Source organism: Arctopsyche grandis, chromosome 11 (genome assembly GCF_051622035.1).
Source record: "Arctopsyche grandis isolate Sample6627 chromosome 11, ASM5162203v2, whole genome shotgun sequence".
NCBI classification, from domain to species: domain Eukaryota; kingdom Metazoa; phylum Arthropoda; class Insecta; order Trichoptera; family Hydropsychidae; genus Arctopsyche; species Arctopsyche grandis.
The window spans coordinates 1,334,979-1,357,413 of NC_135365.1; the positions used below are offsets into that span (position 1 = coordinate 1,334,979).

The 22,435-nt window shown below is 36.6% G+C and overlaps 4 protein-coding genes, 1 long non-coding RNA gene and 1 pseudogene across 6 annotated transcripts in view; 3 read left to right on the top strand and 3 right to left on the bottom strand.

Moving 5' to 3' along the window:
- Window positions 1–22,435, top strand: part of LOC143919146 (uncharacterized) — a 1,208,594-nt gene that overhangs the window by 648,195 nt on the left and 537,964 nt on the right. The window lies entirely within an intron of this gene.
- The window catches only part of LOC143919153 (uncharacterized), a 229,710-nt gene that overhangs the window by 85,617 nt on the left and 121,658 nt on the right, over window positions 1–22,435 (bottom strand). The gene's annotated exons all lie outside the window — the stretch shown is intronic.
- The window catches only part of LOC143919113 (uncharacterized), a 213,940-nt gene that overhangs the window by 36,999 nt on the left and 154,506 nt on the right, over window positions 1–22,435 (bottom strand). The gene's annotated exons all lie outside the window — the stretch shown is intronic.
- Window positions 2,219–13,097, top strand: Ilk (integrin linked kinase). The gene is made up of 8 exons (XM_077441293.1): window positions 2,219–2,464; window positions 4,818–4,983; window positions 5,055–5,239; window positions 9,899–10,068; window positions 10,149–10,294; window positions 10,377–10,619; window positions 10,694–10,882; window positions 12,178–13,097. The coding sequence occupies exons 1-8, from the start codon at window positions 2,376–2,378 to the stop codon at window positions 12,364–12,366; spliced, it is 1,377 nt and encodes a 458-aa protein (XP_077297419.1). The 5' UTR covers window positions 2,219–2,375; the 3' UTR covers window positions 12,367–13,097.
- On the bottom strand, window positions 10,913–12,147 carry LOC143919198 (ecotropic viral integration site 5 ortholog pseudogene; annotated as a pseudogene). The gene has a single exon (XR_013261201.1). The product of XR_013261201.1 is annotated as an ecotropic viral integration site 5 ortholog pseudogene (transcript).
- On the top strand, window positions 12,800–14,852 carry LOC143919199 (uncharacterized). Its single transcript, XM_077441413.1, has 2 exons — window positions 12,800–13,795; window positions 14,007–14,852. The coding sequence occupies exon 2, from the start codon at window positions 14,457–14,459 to the stop codon at window positions 14,850–14,852; it is 396 nt and encodes a 131-aa protein (XP_077297539.1). The 5' UTR covers window positions 12,800–13,795; window positions 14,007–14,456.

A 22,435-nucleotide genomic window follows, 5' to 3' on the forward strand; every position in this document is an offset into this window, starting at 1 on the left:
ACCATACTATAAATAATGCATTATGGGGTATGAACGAATGAGACGACTGGCATGTTAATGCACGTGTTTATTATATGACAGCTAAAGGCAGAGTGAGTAGTGGCTCTCCGAACCCAGCCGAGTTGGTCCCCACTCGCAGGAAGGTAACCAAACTCGACCATATCGTATAGTGAGCCGCCACAGCATTATAGCGGTTTTTTACATGTACAAAACTATCTATATATATTATAGGGGATGAAACGAATGAGACGACTGGCGGGTCTACCTCATGGGATCGAAAGTGAAACGCACGAAAACGCAAATATCTGTAAGACAGGTTAGGTATGTTGACCGTATCCCGGTCTAACGAAACACATGTTCTGTAGATTGAAAGAGGGTCGTTTATTTTCGTTCAATTGGTACAATGGTTATTGTATGTACGAAGCGGTTTCTTCGGAGAAGTGATCTGTTTGAACTCCAGAGGCTCACTCTGCCGGTGGGAGCTGCTATATAAACGTTTTGGGTTGGAGCGAGTCGTGTGCATATCCATTGTTCTCCGGGCACTGTTAATGCAAGCGATGACCTGCATTAACGTGTACATGTGACACGTGTTGACACGCGTTGAGTGCATTTTCTTTTGTTCCTGGTACTCGCGCTGACCTAGTTATGCTGCGAGCGTAGTTTTTATGGGTTCAGTGCCAGGACGTGGTCCGTGGGGTAATGGGGTCATGCGCCATGCGTACGGTGCACCGACCTCTTTATGAGGCGATCCAGGAACACGTGCGGTATTACGACTTTTCTTGATATGTGTCGCAGTGGCCTGATGAGATCATTTGAGTTGTACTATATGCCTACATATCAATTGATGTATAATACACTAGATCCGCCCTCACGTGTTATACTGTCTCCCTTTTGGCGCATGCACAGTTTCTCTTAGTAGGTAGGTAGGTACCGCTGCGTCGTAGCGAAAAAAACCCGACTTCCCCTCTAGTTAAACCCCCCGCACCCCTCAGTTAGTGAAGACAAGATCTCCGACCAAAATCACACGTCAGGGCCCATCTAGTGTATTATACTATGGGGAATGAACGAATGAATGTTTTATTTATGACAGCTGAAGGCAGAGTGAGTAGCCACTCTCCGAACCCAGCCTAGTTTGTCCCCACTCGCAGGAGGGTGACCAAACTCGACCATGTCGTATAGCGAGCCGCCACAATACATTAATGCAAATATCGGAAGGCAAAGATCGAAAATCGAAAGATCTGTAGGAATCTCGTCATCGTCATCGTCATCGAAACATTCGAGAATATTCCACAACAACAAACCACATTCCGCGCAGAACTCGCACACGTAAACAACACGTGCACTTCTTGGAATCAATCGCCAAAACTTTCGAGACAGTTCCACCCCTCACACTCGAGCGGAACAAAACCAGTCGAAGCACACCTGCAGCCATTATACCAAACTCAAGCGGAACGGTGCCAAAACCTTCGAGACAGTTCCACCCCTCACACTCGAGCGGAACAAAACCAGTCGAAGCCCACCTGCAGCCATTATACTAAACTCAAGCGGAACGCCCCTACCAGTCGAGCGGAAACAAACCAGTCGAAGCACACCGCAGCCATTAAACTACATCGAGCGGAACGGCGCCAATCGTTCCAGAAAAGTCCACCCCATCGACAAAAGCACATTCCTCGCTTACGCATCAACAACCACCACCATGGGTCAGGCGATACCAGAAACACTATAAAAGGAGGTACAACCCAAACAACGCCAGTCGACCCACAGCAGCAAGCGTCGACACATAGCAACAGACCAGTCGACCCACAGCAGCAAGCGTCGACACACAGCAACAGACCAGTCGACCCACAGCAGCAAGCGTCGACACACAGCAGCAGACCAGAGACCTTCTGAACATAGCCGAACAACGAGCCAGCAACACACTGCCGTATCCAGAGACCTTCTGAACATAGCCGAATGCCGAGCCAGCGACACTCTACCATATCCAGAGACCGCTGAACGACATACTTTTGCACAAATATAATACCTTTGTACAATATTTAGGCAAACAATAAAACTTTATTAAAACAAGCACAACAGTGTTTCGTTAGGCTGGGATACGGTCAATACATAGTACCCCGCCTACATTATTTTAGTAAATAAACGAATGAAATCGTAGAAATGTCTGGTAAAAATGTATCGCATCCAGAACAATAATGTAAAAATGACATGGGCGTAATTGGAGGTGTCAAGTTGTTTTGGAATCAGCGATTCGGGCGATTCGGGCGCGGCCGTTACGTCAGTGAGGGGGCGTAAGAAACCCCACCTGTCATCCACGTTCTACATTCTACAGTCTGTAGTGTGCAGTGTGCAGTGTGCAGTGTGCACTTGTCATAGCCATGGAGGACATATTCCAATGGTGTCGCGATGGAAACGCCATGCAAGTGCGCGTGTGGCTCGACGACACCGAACACGACATGAATCTCGGGTCTGCTACTCCTCCATAATCACCGTGATACTAATCAATGCATCGCTGCGACAATTACATTATTATACCCCCTACAACGTTCACAATAAATATCTAGATAACATGTCCAAATAAACAAATAGATTTGATGAGTCGTCTGCATGTTTATATTTGTGCATTTCTCTCTTATCACATCCTTGCAGAACAATATTTTGGGTTCCTTACATACCCAATTGAGTTGTCATATTAACTAGAGCTATGATTTACACCAGTTTACTGTATTAGTACTTATTTTAAAGTTGACACAATGGGATTTTTTTTTTTGATTTTTAAATGCTTTTTATTATTTCTAAATTGTGTTCGCAATACATCTTATATCTATTTTAATAGCTACTGATCATTTTCTATTTTACAATTTTAATTTAATTTTTTTTAGTAATCGTAGTATTATATTATTCTAATGATAGTGTACAGCATAATAGGAAAAAGAGCTCAAATTAGTAATTCAAATATATTTTAAAGTTGACACAATGGGAATTTTTTTTTAATCAAGTTGTGTATTTTTGACGACTTCGTTTACTTGTTTCTGCTGTCACATTCTATTAACCCTTTGCCCGCGGCAATAAATATAGCGAACAAGCCCTGTACGTTGCATCTTTTTCGCGAATTTGGCAATGGAGTTTTCGACCTTAAATACAGATTTTAATATTTACTCAAGTAACCAGATATGTTAATTAACACATAAAGTATTATTTTAAACAATAAAATACATAATATATCTCGTAGTTTTGGCTTAATTGTCAAATAATCATTCTTCATATAATTGAGACGTATTGTCTCAATTGTATGAAGACGTGACGTCCCATAAACGAGGTTTCAGTATGGTTCCACAAAAAACCAATTTTGACTGGTATATATTCATTTTAAACAAATTGAATAGATGGTATTCAACTCTCAGTAATATATTCAACCAATTTTGAACCTTAAAACAGTTGAAATAGGCGCATATAAGCCTCAAAATCCCGTGCAAAGTTCAGAAATTCTATGGAAGACAGCCGCGCTACAGACTTGTCGCCCAAAGCTTCCATAGAAGACGGCCGCGGGCAAAAGGTTAAAGCATGCTGGTAACTTTTCCTAAAACCTTTATGAGAAATGCAATTTATAATAAATTAAACTCCAAATCACGTAACGATTCCTTTCCAAAATCACCTGTTGAAATTTGAACAGGAAAATTACTAGAAAAAAGATTAACTTATAGAAATATACTCAACTGTAGTTTTCTACACATGACGATTATAATAATTTTACACTCGGTTTTGATTTATTGCAATCTTTATTAATTGGGTTTTATGGACGAATATACCGATTAAATTTAATATAAAAAATGCATTTGATAATATTAATGAACCACGGAAAGTTATCCAGCGATAAGCGATGAATTATGCTTTAAAAAATATTGCTGCTGATCAGACTTGGATATTTGTAACTCCGAGTCGTTCGTTTCCTAGCAGAGTTTGCCAATTTATCTGATTTCATTGTTGAAACGGTTTCTCCAACAAATTGGCAAAAACCATCCTACCTTCTATGTCACAAATATCTGAATTTGATTTGTGTACAATATGTTAACGTTTATCTACAAGTCTAAATCCATAAATACATAGTTGTGGCTATTTGCAGGTACCATATCTGCGAATTATTGGCTATTTGCAGGTACTATATCTGCGACATGCTTCTCCGCATGCACGTAAATGTAAGAAATTATAATCCGATTATAATTTCTTACATTTAATGTATGCTAGACATGTTTAATCAATCGTTCATTATACATGAGGCAAATAAATTTCGCACGTTATTATAATAGATTTATATCATTTAGCTAGTTTGCAGCTAGTACTTGTATGTAGGTATTATACGTTGTATGTGATGATAATTTTCTAACAATTAATAATATTAACTGTTTTGGATTGAATTTTTTACTCTACGTCACTTTACGAGTTCGAACCAAATTTTAATAGGTTTAAAACAAAATTTTAACAGTAAACACGCTGACAGTGACAGTTCACGCGCATGCGCAGAAGGCTTTGCGCCCGTCGCAGATATAGTACCTGCAAATAGCCAATAATTTGCAGACATAGTACCTGCAAATAGCCACAACCTTAATTAATAGTAATTTCGTGCTCTTCAGCCTCTAGAAATACGGCGATTAAATAATTGTCTAGAATGGCGCATTGGGGTTTACCTGGCAGGCCTTCCTGGTATATATCTATGTAAAATAAAATAAAATTTGTGCAATACAATCACAATAACAGGTCAACGCTATTTACATATGTTAAGATACTTTTGTTTGACCTGTTTTTCCATTCGACTGTTTCAGCGACGATCATGGATTCAGCCCCTTGCATTGGTCGTGCAAAGAGGGCCACATGAAACTGGTCGAGATGCTGATCCAACGAGGAGTGCGTATAAACGCTACCAATCGCGGAGACGACATTCCGCTGCACCTGGCGGCAGCTCACGGCCATCGTAGCATCGTCCAACTGGTTCGTAGGCATCAGACTCGAACAAGATACCATAGTTGATCATTATTCTAATTCACCCGTTACTTGCGTAGCTCCTGCAAAATCGCGCCGATGTCAATTTCATAAACGAACACGGAAACACGCCGTTGCACTACGCTTGCTTCTGGGGCTACGGACCCATTTGCGAAGACCTCGTCAACGCTGGTGCACTTGTATCGCTCGCCAATAAAGACGGAGATATGCCGTTGGACAAATCCAGAGGACAACTCTCCCAAAGGTATAGTTATATCAGTTGGTGACATGTGTTGCTGGACAGGTCTCGGGTTTGATGCCACGATTGAAAAAGTCATACAGTGATTTGAAGCATTTCTGTGATGCTGCATATCAGATTTGGATATTTATAACATACCAGTCGGTCAATTTATCTGATTTAATTGTTGAAACCTATATGCATAGACATTTTTACAGTTGTTTGGCTTTTGCCGTCTTTAACTCTTTGCCCGCGGCAATAAATATAGCGAACAAGCCCTGTACGCGGCACTTTTTCGCGAATTTGGCAATGGAGTTTTCGACCTTAAATACAGATTTTAATATTTACTCAAGTGACCAGATATGTTAATTAACACATAAAGTATTATTTTAAACAATCAACTACATAATATATCTCGTAGTTTTGGCTTAATTGTCAAATAATCATTCTTCATACAATTGAGACGTATCGTCGCCATTGTTCAACAGACGTGACGTCACATAAACGAGGTTTCAGTATGGTTCCACAAAAAACTAATTTTGACTGGTATATATGAATTTTAAGCAAATTGAATAGATGGCATTCAACTCTCAGTAATATATTCAACCAATTTTGAACCTTAAAACAGTTGAAATAGGCGCATATAAGGCTCAAAATCCCGTGCAAAGTTCAGAAATTCTATGGAAGACAGCCGCGCTACAGACTTGTCGCTTGTCAAAGCTTCCATAGGAGACGGCCACGGGCAAACGGTTAAGAATACGTGTTTTGAAATAGAAAGCAATTGTGTATTTTTTAAACATTCATGTAGGAAAGCTGTTTCGAACGTGTTGAATGTGTGGTTGGCTGATTTGCATGGTATGGAGCGTGTGTGAGGCACTTGCTGTTAGGCTAGCCTGACGTCAAGACGTATAAATAAAGACTGTCTAAACTGTCTACTTCATGTGTATCATTTGTATCAACACCATGTATCTCAGATAAACGAGAACAAAGCAACAAAAACCATCGTCATATTCGAATTTAGTGGTTCAAACTAAGTAAAGATTGAGAAGTCTCCACTCCGGTGAAAAAGCAAAAAGCAAAAAACGTGATTTCTTCGTTGCTCATTGCTATGTTTTGAATTTCTATATATGTATATGTTACAGTGAAAGCATATTTTCAACAAATCAAGCAGTGAAAATGTATCAAACTTAAACCTAACAAACCAATCTTAACGCTCCCTCACCGGGTATGCAAGTGCCTCAATTTTTACATTTTTCGTAATAACTATGTGGTTTTCAAAGTTATACACCCTATATTTCTTGTATTCCTAAAATGAACTGAAAGAAATTTATTTAAATAGATTTCGTATGATTTAGAAAAGGGGTACATCGTAAAAAAATACATGTATACATTTCTACGTTCTTAAGTATGATTTAAAGGCGGTAGCGATAAGTCATGTTTTTGACTGTTCGCTTGCATATTCTTAGTTGATCGACGAATCAATGCGAGAGAAAGAGACAGCTATATTTTCGTCGCTTTTGGCGCGTGGCTATTGAGTCATGCAGTCACCTGTTGGCCTTACCTATGTGGGTTTGCGTGTCGATGCTTGTCGTTTTTTTTTTAATACAAAAATAGTCAAAAACATGCTATAGGACTAAAACTTTTTTATGTTGATGTACATATACAATGATTAATAAGATATATATATATATATATATATATATATATATATATATATATATATATATATATATATATATATATATATATATATATATATATATATATATATATATATATATATATATATATATATATATATATATATATATATCATCATCATCATCATCATCATTTACAGCCACTCACCATCCACTGCTGGATGAAGGCCTCTCCAACACGCTTCCACCCGTCTCTGTTTTGCGCAACACTCATCCATCTCACCCCACACATTTTCCTAATTTCGTTCACCCATCTTCCTTGCGGTCTTCCTTTTACCCTTTTGCATTCTCTCGGGTACCATTCAAGCAATTCTTTTGTCCACCTTTCGTCCATCCTCCTAGCTACGTGACCCGCCCATTGCCATTTCAATCTCTTCACTCTATCCACTATGTCCACTACTCTTGTCATACTTCTCACCCACGTGTTCCGCTTTCTGTCTTTTCTCGTTATGCCAAGCATACAGCGCTCCATACTTCTTTGGGTGCATTGGATTTTATGTAGCATCTTGGTGTTCAGTGTCCAAGTTTCACATCCATACGTCATCACTGGCAAAACGCATTGATCAAAGATCTTTTTCTTCAGGCAGAGTGGCATTTTTGATTTAAAAACAGCATTCATCCGTCCAAATGCACTCCATCCTAATTTCATACGTCTCTTTATCTCTTCATCTTTATTACCAGACATGTCAATTATTTGACCTAAATATAAATAATTATTTACTACTTCTACTGGTTTATCATCTAATGGGATGCTATCAGGCATGCAATACCTATTGAACATTAGTTTGGTCTTATCTACGTTAATTTTTAATCCTACTTTTCTACTTTCCCTGTCCAGCTGTGTTAGTCTGTTAAGTAGGTCAGCTGAATCACGAGCTATTAAAACTATATCGTCTGCGAACCGAAGGTGACTCAAGAAGCGACCGTATATATATATATATATATATATATATATATATATATATATATATATATATATATATATATATATATATATATATATATACAGCAGCAGTCACATAAAACGGAACGCTTAAGCGAAACATGTTTTTGCGTGAAATTTCGGTAATCTTATATAAAACCAAAACCGATAGTCATTTAAATGATAGGTTGTACCATAGTGCATTCGTGTAACACCAAACGTAAAAAAAAGGTGATAAAAATGAGTTGGGGAGAAATTTAATGGAGGGCAGATTTTACGACCGTGCGTTGACTTCACGGTTAAATGAAATTTGAAATGAAAATAACACTATACATATACATTTTTAATTTTATTACAGTCACATATTATTATTTACAACTTATAAAAAAGAAATTAATATTTTGTAGCGGCTCCTTTCGATTTTATAACTTCTTTTATTCGGTTTGGCATAGAATCTACTAAAGTTTTTAAATTTTCGATTGGGAAGTCTTCGTACCATATCTTTTCTATTATTTCTTTCAACGATTTAAGAGTAGTAACATTGTTCTTCCTTAACCTGTACTTGATACACATCCATAAATTTTCGATTGGATTTAAATCGCGACTATTGCCAGGCCATGGTAGTGTCTTTACACCCATTTCTTGTAAATAGTCCCGAACCTAAAAAAAAAGTAAAAAAAAAATCCAGTTTTTTGATTGAAATTTTATAATTTATATTCAATGCTATCAAATAAAATGAATACTCACCAATTTAGCTCGATGACAAGGGGCAGAGTCATCTTGGAAAATTATATCATCGGAATATGAAAGGTGGTTTTCCATCGATGGGACAAAGCTTTCTTCTAAAATTTTTTTATATTTTTTTCCATCGATGGCACCTTGTAGAAACTCCAATTGTCCAATGCTATGGTACGAAAAGCATCCCCAGAACATTTGACTTGGAGGATGCTTAACAGTTTTAAGGGTACAATTTTCATTATACCTTTCGCCAACAATCCTTCGGACATACGGAAAACCATCAGGACTATAGAGGTTAAACTTTGATTCGTCGGAAAATATCACTCGTTGCCAATCTGATGGACTCCAATTTTCATGTGCTTTCGCCCATTCCAATCGATTGTTTTTCATTTTCTTGGTTAGTAGTGGTTTTTTTTGCAGCTTTCCGACCGTAGAGTCCAGCTTCTCTGACTCGCCTTCTTACTGTTGAGTCACTGATTTCCATGGAAAATTGTGACGATACATCTGTTCTTATTTCTACAGCAGTTTTGAATCGCTGCTGTAAAGATAATCTGGTTATTACACGGTCTTGCCTCTCCGATGTGCATCTTTTCAGTCGGGTCCCCTTCTTACGATCAAAACTTCCAGATTCTCTTTTTTTTTATCAGTATTCTCGAAACAGTCGATATAGAACATCCCATTTTCTTGGAAATTGACTGAAAGGAAAATCCTGAACTCGCCAATGTCGCGATTTTTACACTCTTCTGCAATGATAACTGAGCTCGTTTTTTTCATGTTGACGTGTTAAAATTCGAATTTGATGCTTTCTCCCCGAAAACCCACACTATACTGAACTCAAATCTTAGAAAACAATCATATTTAGAATATTTGGTCGTTAAAAACCCTACACATAAAGGGATAATCTTTTAATGGCCTCGAATTCGTAAAATTCACAAGCGTTCCGTTTTATGTGACTGCTGGTGTTATTTTGAACCCATTTGTATCGAGGAAAACTGTATTTTGATTAAAAAATACTGGGGTCTTACTCGACCCCCGTTTGGAACACTCGTTCGATCTCTGTCCTTCAAAGTTTAAATAAATAGGGCCAACCCTTACTTAACCTAACCCTTAAATAATCCTAACCCTAACAATCTAATCTGAAATGAATAAAACCAACCCTGAAAATGTAACTGGTTATGATTGCACTGAAACGTCAGTAAAAATATATGTATATTCACTTGAAATATAATTGCACTGTGACATACTACAGAATAGTATCGATATATTTCAAAGTATCAATTTGTGAGTAGTTGTATAGTTTTAAATATGTACGTTTAACCATTGCAGACTTCAAGAGTTGGCTATCGAAGCCGGTCAGGATTTGAACAAAATACATTTCAAGGATCAGTCGTGGTTGGGTTTGAAGACTCGTAGCCGAGACGCCACTCTGTCGCGTCACAAAGGAATAAATATCAACGAGCTATCGTTGCACACTCGAATCGCCACGACACCGTCTGGTAAATATTCCGTGTCATGATTACATTATATCGTTGTTTGCTTGTGTGCTTTTTAATGATTTGTTGATATTCATTAATAGGAGAAACATGGCGCGGACGTTGGCAGAAGAACGACATAGTTGCAAAAATACTAGCATTGAGAGAATGCACCACACGTGTGCAGAGAGACTTCAACGAGGAATTCCCCAAGTTGAGGATATTTTCACATCCGAACATACTACCGGTGGTGGGTGGAAAATTTCACTGCAATTCAGCGGTACGTGTGTGTGGTGATATATGGTAATAAATCTGTGTGATGTATGATCTAGGTGGGATGTTGCGTGTCTCCGCCGAACTTGGTCGTCATCTCCCAATACATGGCTTGGGGATCTTTGTACAATTTGCTGCACTCGGGCGGTGGTGCTGGACGCGGAGAACTCGGAGGGGTGGTGGTGGACGCCGGCGCCGCAGTACGTCTAGCGTGCGACGTCGCTAAAGGCATGGCCTTCTTGCACTCGCTGGACAGAGACAAGATAGTGCCCGCCTATCATCTAAACAGCAAACACATCATGGTTAGATTCGATCGTACGCACGTCTGTTATGCAACGTTCGAACAACGGTTTCATCATTGTTGAATGTATCGTAGATCGACGAAGACCTGACGGCTCGTATAAACATGGCGGATGCTAAGTTTTCGTTCCAAGAGAAGGGCAGGATCTACGAGCCGGCTTGGATGGCTCCGGAAGCCCTGCAAAAGCCGGCCGCCAAGAGGAATTGGGAAGCTGCCGACATGTGGAGTTTCGCCGTGCTGTTGTGGGAATTGGCCACGAGAGAGGTGATTCGAATGATTTCTTTTATTGTATGTATATTTATTAATGTATAAATTTGGCACAAATTAATACAGAGATCCAGTTACATAAGTACACGTTATAATAATATAATTAATAATAAAAAGTAATGACTATGGTAAGCATTAAATGGCACATTTTATATATTAAGATTTTTGGTATAAAATATCTACGATTATATGTCTAAAACCTTATCGTGAAGCTCCTGAACCCTTTCGATTTTGTCTTCGTTATTTTTCAAACGATCCTCGGTTATGGTGATTTGGTTCTTCATCTGCAGAACGGAGATCTCGTTCCTCAACGCGGCGATCCTCTGCGAGTCTTCGGCGAATCTAATGTTGGATATCATCTGCTCGTAGTTCCTCTTGCTCTCGAAGTCGACGTATCTCTGCTCGGTCTCCTTGATCTTGTGCTGCAGGTCTTTGATCCTCTGCTGCGACTTTTCGATTTCGTCCTTTATCTCCTTCTTTTCGTCGTCCTGTCGTCGCAGTTGATTCGTCGAGACCTGCACCTGCGACTCCATCTCCATGACTTTAAGACGCAGATCCTTCAACTCGGCCAACGATTCCATCTCTCGTATACGTATGGTCATCAAGTCTTCCTCCTGTCGCTGGGTGTCAACCCCTCTGTTCTCCCAGGCGCGTATGATCTTCTTCGGAGTGCTCAACACTCCGGAAGATTGCGACTGAGAAGTGCGGCTCTCCTGCCGTTGCTCTTGCAAGTGTTTTATCCACTTTTCAGACATTTCGCTCACTTTCTGCTTCAGCTCTTTCATGGCGAGGGTCGCTTCGGCCTCCCGCAACTTGACGGCGATCAATTCTTCTTGGAGATGAGCTACGGAATTGTCGACAACGGTTTCGTGCATGCTCTTTTTGTCTTGTTCGAGTTCGGCGATCTTGGTCTTCAACTCCCTGATGGTCGCTTCGTTTTCGGCTTCGCCCAGTCTTATCTTCATCAGTTCCTTCTGGAGCGATTCTATCATTTCGTTCTGGCTGTGTTTAATGTCGGCGAGATGAGGCGATTTTGCGTTTCGTTCTTCCATCTGGGTGCGTAGGGCTTGCTGGAGCTGGCGCTCGGCTTCGGCCAGCTGCCGTTGCAAGTTCAGTTGAGCTTCTTTGCCGCGTGCTCGAGCTTCCTCTCCTCCGACGCCGGCCAACCTGCCGGCCAAAGCGGCGCCTTCCTTCTCCAACTGTTCCACCGAAGACAACAAAGCCGCGTTCTCTTGTCGGAGTCGGTTCAATTCCTTCTCCATTATAATAATCGACGCTGTTTAAATTTTCAGGTGCCGTTCGCCGACTTGTCGCCGATGGAGTGCGGAATGAAGGTGGCTCTGGAAGGCTTGAGGATCACTATCGGACCGGGCATCGCTCCTCACATATCGAAATTGATAAGGATTTGCATGAACGAAAATCCAGGCAAGCGGCCGACGTTCGACATGATAATACCTATTTTGGAAAAAATGAAGCGTTAAATTTCATGGTGTTAGTAAATACTACACTACAACATTAATACGAACGTTAACAAACTACGACAGGGAGATCGAAATAATAACGCGTTTAAATTCATCGATTTTTTTTGACACATTAATCAAATTTTGCATGAAAAATATGTACTCGTTTTATAAGTGTAACATAATAACATATTTCTTTTAACGTTTTAACGTCATCGTTGCCATATTTAAGAATAGCTTTATGTTTTATTTTATATGTATTTATACTGTGATGTGAACGTGTTTGAATGTTTTTATCAATATATACATATATCGAATCTCTTATTCATTACGATGAAGTAAATGTGCCTCAGAATGACTACCATTTTTTGTGTTATTGTTTTTTGATATGTGAATATTTGCTATTGCATTGTTTCGCATACTCAATAATAGATTGTTTTTTTTTTTTTTTTTTTGTTATACAGTATTAATTTTTAATATTAGACTTTATTTCTAAAAAAAGTAAAAAATCCAAAAGTGCCTGGTTGAAAAGTAAATGAAAATATATATTATATATAAGGTGTGTTCACTGCCGTTTATATTTTAATATGCATATATATTTTTTAAATGTTTATGGAGTGCTGTAAAATTTTTACTATTTTATTATAATACATTAATAAATTATTGTTTTACTAAACCATCGTTTTATATTTCCGCTTTTAGACGCAATTGTTTATTTTGTCCTCGTTTTAATATGTTAAACTAGTGTTTTGAAAAGGAATCAATACTCGAATTAAAATAGAGTTATATATTTTATATAAATATAGTGTAAGGTAATTTATAGGCGTGTGCTTGGCCTGACGTCACATGACGCTTCATACTACTTTGCGTTTCCTCGATCACTTGGCTGTGTTTTGACGGTTTGGCACAAACTCACATCGCGTCCGTTTTTAAATATATTATAATTTGAGCGATTAATTTATTTACCGTCAGTTCGTTTTCGAGAAAATGTTCCGTTGAGTATAGTTGGGATTTAATGATATAATAATGAGTGTTGAATCTTATCTCAAAATAGATAAATGTAAATACTTAACCCTTTGAATGCTGACCAACACTGATCGGCGTTTTGCCAACAAGGCCATAAGTCTGAAATACGCTGATAGGCGTTGTATTTTGAGTATGTAAAAAATAAACAAGATTACTACCTGCTAAGCTTTTTCAAGTAGCATCGAAAAAAAAATGTATTGAACATGGGTCGTGTAATTCGTGTCAATGTTTATCAATACTGATTTACACTGGAATTCCTGAATTTATAACCATAGCAAAATTTCTCGATGGAAACCTCTAACTGCCGAGTATTTTAGATTGTGAGCATTACATTTTAACAGCAATGAAGAAGATGAAACTAGTTTTGGAAAAATATATTCACTAATAAATAGACTTCTTTTGTTTATTTTATATTGTTGCAAGGGTAATTGGACTATTCGTCACATTGGGGTGGTCACAAAGACAATTTTTGCCATGAAAATCGCGAATACACAATATTTAGCACTCAAGTTCTCGTTACTATGATAGTTATCGTTAGTATGATGGACTTTCGGCTGCCAGATGTTCCGTTATAGAGATTTTAGTGACTTTGTGACGAGTAATTTGTGACCAGTAATCACCGAACCTGTTGCAAGATATATTGGAGAGATTGGATATGTCTTTACAAAACTCGAAATCCTCGGCGGTAGTGATATAGGGTTTGTTTGGGTTAGCTACAATTTTTATACCTGCATTCTATTGGGTTACTAAATAATTCTAGTTGGAAATTTTCAGCGTCAGCACTCAAAAGGGTTAATATTCGAATACCGTAAAAATTTATGGCGCATTGTAATGTTCTTTGTCGTTTGTATGGATTATTATATATGTATAAATCTGCAACACACCGAAAAGGTTTTTGTACCTCGACGATCGACATAGACGACAAAAGGAAAAAAAAAATAGAAAATAAAATTCAAATGTAACTCAAAACGGCATTTTATTGTAGCAAATGAAAGGGAAGTGGGTAAGAGTAAGTAGCCAAGAGTAAGTAGAGCGGACTAAGCGGCTGCCAGGTGGGTGCAGTGGTGGAGGGCGGCCTTGAGCTGATGCAGCAGCAGCTGGAGGTGTTGCTCGGAGCAGCGGAAACGCAGGGCGGGGCCGCACGCCGCGCTCACCTCGAGCACCAGCGAAGAGGCGGGGGCGTGACGCGAGTGCTGCTCTGCCCCCACGACGCGCAGCTGCCACCGCACTCCCGACACGTGCTGGTGCTGGAGCTGGAGCTGGTGCTGGTGCTGGTGCTGGTGCTGCGCCCCCACGCGACGAGACGCCCCCGCTCTTCGAATACGCCCGCGCATACGCATACGCCCACTGTCACTTTGACAGCCGCACAGCTTCAGCGCTATCGATTGACGAGTTTGGCCTACCTCCTCGCTTTACCGTCCATGACAATTTACAATTTTTCAATTACACATGTCTATGAAAAATCAAAACGATGTCTATGACGAATGAAAAATCCAGACTAGCGGTTGAAACATTGATAGGAATGATTATAGTTAAATGTAGTATAAATCTAGTTGCATATTGTTCCTGAAATTGTTGAAAAAAAAATGAAGATTTTTGAAAAATGAATGAAGCCTCGTGGACGGATGGTTTACGAGCGCTAATCACCTGATATATCGTTCGCGCCAATATGGCCTCGCTGTATAAAGGAGCCGTATGTTACGGCCAATAGGATTGCCCGACTCATCGACCAATAGGTTCTCGCTTACGTATATACATATATGTATTGCGCCCGATGAGTAGAAATATCGGGTGCTCTCGAGATGGAGAGTATTCCGAACGGGGGAGCCGACGGATGCGGACCTAATTTATTTATTTTTTTTTTTTACATACATATATACAAATATACCTTCTAAGCCCGCTTTAAGGTCTGTTCATACTTAACAGCACTGCACGACTCCGTTTCAAATATGTCATTTTATTACATATCTATTCATATCTACCTACACGTCGCGGTCACGTCATGTTTACAGCAATTTGGCCGAGTGCAAGGCAAAATCGGCTTACTTATACATTAGAGGCCATGACGATACGGCGCAATATTGCTTACGTCGTATTGTCGAGTACTTGCAATATGAATGCATACACGTGCATTCGTAGCTACGCGTCAGAATACAAGTCAGCAGAAATGTTTCGACGTTTATCGAACGAAAAATTATGTATAATCGCGCTGTTGTTGGAAGAAGAAGCTCAAGAAGGCAATAAAAAAGCACGGAGGCGTTTTGATGTGCATCCCATGTTAAAAAATAGAAAAACCGAAGGAGAGTTTTGGACACTGTATAAGGAGCATGTGGATGATGGACAAAATTTTTGTAAATATTTCCGTAAAAAATTTAATTTTTTTTTTAAATATTTGCGCCAAAACCATGTCGAAAGATTGAACAGCTGTCAACTATCACTATCGATAATTGGTCCAAAACAGCAAAGCGGCAGACTCATGGCACGTAATTCGCGTGTATATTTCCACGATGGCCAAAAAGACGGATACGATACGTTGACGGATGTTGCTGTAAGGTATGAACAGGAAATGTCGGGTACTGTTGTAAGCCTGCCGTGGCGTAAACGTGACGGTTGGTATGAATATACCCATACAAAATGTACTGTGGCGGCTCGCTTATACGACATGGTCGAGTTTGGTTGCCTTCCTGCGAGTGGGGACCAACCCGGCTGGGTTCGGAGAGCCACTACCACTCTGTCTTCAGCTGTCATATAATAAACACGTGCATTAACATGCCAGTCGTCTCATTCGTTCATCCCCATAGTACCAAAGAATACTTTTCGTACGGCCGGATACCTGCTGAAGTCGATACGTGCTGACTAGGTATGAACAGACCTTTAAAGGTTACGGAATTTTACCCTTAAAGCCCTCAACATGAGGCCACCACCCCCCCCGACAAATACTGTCCAAGAGTCGGCGTATATAAAGCGACGCACCAGCTCCCAACATCAGAGTGAACCTCTGGAGTTCAACCAGCTCACTTCTCCGAAACTCAACCTCTTCGTACATACAATAACCATTGTAACAATTGAACAAAAATAAACGATCTCAAACTTAATGAACGATTTTTTTTATATCCATTTTTACCAATGTGTCCTCCTTTGACATTTTCAAAACCTGGTCACCTTCCCAAAATGAATTGCAAAACTGAAACGAAATGTGATTGGCCATTGCCATCCGAGTGGGAGGTGAATGCGATAGCATGTACAGACGTGTGACACAATGGATAGACCACTAAGGTATAATAGTAAAACAGGCTACTGAATGCAAATATGAACAAAAATTTGTGAAATTTAAGAATGAATATACTAGTTGGGGTTCAGGTAGTGACTCAAGTTGAAAAGAAAAAAAAATGGGTCGAAGGGGTGTGCTAAATCGGTTAATTAGCAGTTTTTCGACTAAGGTAAAACTTAAATTTTTTTTCATTTCAACTTGGGTCACTCCCTGAACCCTAACTATCATATTGAATCATAAATTTCACAATTTTTTGTTCATATTTGCATTCAGTAACCTGTTTTACTATTTTACATTAGTGGTCCATCCAATTCAGATTCGTGTAAATACTAGTACGAGTTTTTATCTCACAATTTTACCGATTTAAAATTCAGCACACTTCCAATTAACCATTTAAACAAAAACAAAAAAATAGTTTGGTCAGAAAATATCCAATATAAAATAGTATTAACAGTGGGAAAAAATCCCAAATGAAAATACGTACTTTTGACTTTTGATTTGAACTGGACGACTACTTAGAGAGATTTGAAAGCTGAAAAGTACTACAAATGAAAAATAAAATACCCGATTATAGATTCCAATATTAATTTTGAACAGGAAAATGACAGATTTTGAGACATCGACGGAATAACACCAAGATATAGAAAAATCGCGTGATTTAAAAAACACATATCTCCGAATCTCGAGCCAATCAACATTTTTTATTACCAGATTCGTATTTACTGGGCATTGATCTATAAGAAAAGTCATATCTCGTCTCTGAACCATTTTTCGTGTCGAACAGTGTAATTGATAGATACATTATTGTCACAATGAGAATACAAAATGCTCTCAATAAAGTTACAAGCACCTTTTTCATTAACTTTAAAAGCCATTAGCCAATAACTATACATACATTGGCATTGACCTGTAGTATTTCCATCTAATTTAATCTTAAAAAATAGTTTAATCTTTTTCCTCGTTTGCTCAATGCTAAGCTTTGTGCTCATTAATATCGTCTGTAATTTTATTTGATAAAAAATAATCGTTTATGATTTATATTACTTTTATGACCAAAGTGCAATACTATGTTACCATGTTAACGGAATACAAAACAACAAAATTTATTTGAAATGTACAAATTTGAAGATTTATTTTTTTAATAAAGTGAGGTAATAAATAATAGACAATTTTAATTTTTTCACGAGAATTAGAAATAGAGATGAAATTAATGATTCATTTTCATTTTTTTGTTAATAAATTTAGATTCTAACGTTTAATGTTTAGTATTTTAAATACTCAACAGCATTTCTGCTCAACAGTGATATAGCATTTCAGAATGCATACATAAATTCAAATTTATATATTATGTACATAATACAATATTATAAAGTCTTTTTATTTTTGATCATATGAAGCAGATCATTTGCAGAAATATTATGATGGAAAATTTTACCAAAGAATTAATGAATGTACACATTGCTATGAAAAAGTTAAAAGAATTTTCACACGAATTGAACCAATATTCTTTACTAGTGGTATTCTTATATAATATACACATATATAGCTTTTATATTATATTATAAAGTACAAAAATCCATATTGTTTGTTGATTACAGAGTTTGGATTATCAATGCGAACAGAAAAGAAAAGAAAATGAAAAATCTTTTCAATTATTATTTTCTAAACCTGATAAAATCAAATCAAATGACATAACTAGCTGTCCGACTAATCTTGAAATAAATCTTGTAAATGAAAGCCTCAATTCATTTGTAAGTTAAAATAGCTAGAATATTATAATCACCATAAAATATCATATAATTATAAAGTTCCATTATAAATTATGTAGAAATTGGCCGTCTGCGATATGTCAACAAAATATCAAGTTACAATAACGTCCAATAAAAATAAAATTGAATCTTTAACGCAAAATTCCCAAAAAATTCAATCTACGCCAATAAAATTGAATTCCAACGAAATCCAAAGCTCTTTGATAGATTGCAACGATGAACCAGATAATGCCAAACTAAATAATTTCACACTACAGACTGACGGTGAAGTTTCTGTATTATCCAAAACTGATCAGTCCTCACATTCTAATAAAATTAGCGAGAGACTAGTCGTATCCTCGAGTGAGCAGTTAAATACATTTGATGATATTGGTAATGAAACCTTGCCATCAAGAAGGCAATCATCTCTTCAAGTAAGTCACGTTATCAATTAGATTATGATTTTATTTGATTTCATATTTGAGCCTAATGTTTAAACTACAGAAATTCTATGATTCTCATTTACCAAAAACTCACAATTTGACCGATAATGATGAAATACCTAAATCAACAAAAAAAATAGAACAGAAACGATTTACACCGAAAGATCTTATGAATGCAGAAAAAAAACTAAGCTCGGTGATAGAATATGATACTGATATTGAAGATGAATATATAAAAAGTGAAGCTTGGTCATCTTCAAACGATCGATTGAAAACTATATTTGAAGACATGCAAAAAAATGCCTCACTGTCAAAACAGCAAATGTATATTCAAGTAGGTCATTTCCGTTAAATTTGCACTTATTTTTGCTTGATTGAATTTTTACTTAAAATTTGAATTCAAAATATGCAGGAATCAAACTGCGAAGCAATAAAAATGTCGCCAAATTTGACCAAAAAGAATATTTCGAGGTCTGAATCGGTTAAAAATGTCAAGCGTTTTGAAAAAGGTGATGTTCAAGAAAATGGAAAACTTCTAAGGATAATGAAAAATTATATTAAATTACATACCATTCAAGACAATAATGAACCTGATGCAATGCAAAGTTTAAGTTCCCATATTGAAAAATCCCCAGATTTAGATAAAACTATAGAGAGTTTAATTGAATTGTCGAATAAATCAGAAACTATAGTCCAAGTAACAGATGATACTGATTTGGACATTGAAGATGAATATATCAAGAATGAAGCCGAGTCATTGTTAAATGATCGATTGAAAACCATATCCGAAGCTATAGATAAAAATGCCTCTCCGTCAAAAAAGCAAATGTATATTCAAGTAGGTCTTTTCCCTTAAAATTGCACTTATTTTTGCTTGATTAAATTTGTACTTAAAATGAGAATTTAAAATATGTAGGAATCAAACTGCGAAGCAATAACAGTGTCGCCAAATTTGACCAAAAATAATATATCAAGGTTTGAATCGGTTAAAAATGTCAAGCGCTGTGAAAGAGGTGATGTTCAAGAAAATGGAAAACTTCTAAGGATAATGAAAAATTATATTAAATTACATACCATTCAAGACAATAATGAACCTGATGCAATGCAAAGTTTAAGTTCCCATGTTGAAAATTCCCCAGATTTAGATAAAACTGTAATGAATCTGATTGAATTGTCGAACAAATCAGAGACTATACTCCAAGTTGCAAATGATCAAACTTTATCAACAGAAAAAGAACTATCTAGTCAAGTGAGTAGTATATGTAATTACTGCAATTTTGTATTTATTTTATATTATACTTATAGTTTGTATTTAAATTATGCAGAAACGAAAATATGGAGGTACAAATATTCTGAACGAGACTGAAGTGGTAGCCTTATTATCTGATGTGAAAATGAAAGTATCACATTCAGTAGTAAAAGGTTCACAAGATAATGAATATTTTCATAATGCAGAAGCATATCAGAACACCCAGAACAACCAAACTTCGTCTAATGGTGGTCAGCCAAATGATATTGTCAAAACTATAGAAAGTCCAGCCATTTTTCCAAATGATCAATCGGAAAAAATACTGCCGAAAAATATGATATCTATTCAAGTAAGTTGTATTATATAATAGCAGCGAGAAGTAATCTGATTAATTATTTTAATTCATATGTACATATGTCTAATTAAAAATAGATTTTTAATGATTTCTTATATTTCAATACATGTTGCAGGTGAATAGTATGAAAGCAAATAGAGCTCGGCCACTACGTAACAAAATAGGAAAACAATCAATAAATAAATACGATCGTCCAAATTCCAAAGCAAAACAGAATTTGAAAAATGCTAAATCAAAAAATGACAAAAAGTCTTGTCGGGATTCTCCAAATTGCAATTTTATGGATTTGAAGTCGTTCAAAAGGGAACAAAATGAAATTTCCAAACTTGCAGCCGAGAAGAGGTGCAATTGTTTAAAGACTAGTATAGTTGAAACTATTATAGATACACCATTTTTCTCCAAATTGCCAGTTTGCAAGAATCAATTTTCTGAAGGAATGATCATGGCATCGTTCAAAAAGGAGAGTAAAATTTGTGATGTTTCAGTCCGACCGATATGTACTTGTATAGATACCGGTCACCTTTATTTCTCATACATTTTAAATAAAAATATGTCATGTCATGTCATTTATTAATATATCATGTCATTTTAAATAAAAATATGAAAATATATGTTGTTTATATTTATTAAAGTTGATTTCAGATTATGAAATGAATTTTAATTTTAATATATATTTGATGAAACCAGTTTCAGGAATAATAAAAACCAAAGATTTTCGGTTCAGTCATGAACATACTAGTTTATTCATACACGCACTATTGCATAAAGTTTCAGTGCTAGCAGTCAAAAGCTTCAACTATAAATCAACAGGTGTCGCATGAAACTTTTAGATATCAAAAAAAAGTATTTAAAAGGAAAATCCTATTGATATTACCCTATGACGTTGCTATAATTCCCGTTAATTTTTAAAATATTGCAACTGAGCGTAAGCATTCATATATATATGTATATAGGTAGAGGATGGGACAAACTATTACTGAGAATACTGAAACTTATGATTAATAGTTTGTGGATTAACAAACTACATAGTTCGTTTGTCAATTTGTTCTTTTGTGTAGTATATAGCTAACAAGATTTGTTCGTGTATGAATAAACTGTGTATGTTCATCAACAAACGAAATGTATACTTGGACTGTAACGTATATGTAGATCTGTATATATATGTACAAGTATAGGTACAAGGATAAATATCAGAATTCATTTGTGGTCGAAGTTGGGTAGGGTTACCAACTCTGTTAACTTTGTCTAGTCGTAAAAGGACAACTCCTTTTTTTATAATTAACGACATCATTAAAAAATAAAATGAAACATTTTTAAAATATATATTTATTACTAGATTGAAGGCATGATGAAATATGTATCATCAGGTGCGTTATTGAAATATAATTTTAGAATTAATCCGCAAGTGAACGACAGACTTCTTAAAACGTCAATCGAAAAATGATTTACTTTAGTAATTTAGGTAATAAAATATCGACTCATTGAAGGCAAACGATGCATTATTAGAATATTGCATTAAAATTTTGGAATTTCATTAAAAAAAATATTAATTCAAATTGAAGAAAAACTTTTTAAGAATTTAAAACTGAAACAAAAATAAACTTTTAATTTTTAAAATTACATTTTATCTTTCATAGTATGCTGAGGTTCCAAAAATTTAAAACATGAAACTATTTTAAATATATTCATGCATTTATGATCATCATTAATAAAATCAAGTGCCATTTGTTTCTTGATGTTTTGCATCTTGTAAATCAGAATTTTGAATAGTCAAAGTTTTTTCAAATTAACAACATTAAAAGGTCAAATTTCATCAAATAGGTCATTCATATTCAAATTCAGTTTTTCTTTTAGCTTGGAATCTGAATTATTAGAAGACTTAGAAATGATAATTTGCCAAATTTCGAATTATCATCGAAGTTAATATTCTTCTACATAAGTAATTGCTGAAAAAATAAATACTTGAAAGTCATCGATAACACTGTTCGACACGAAAAA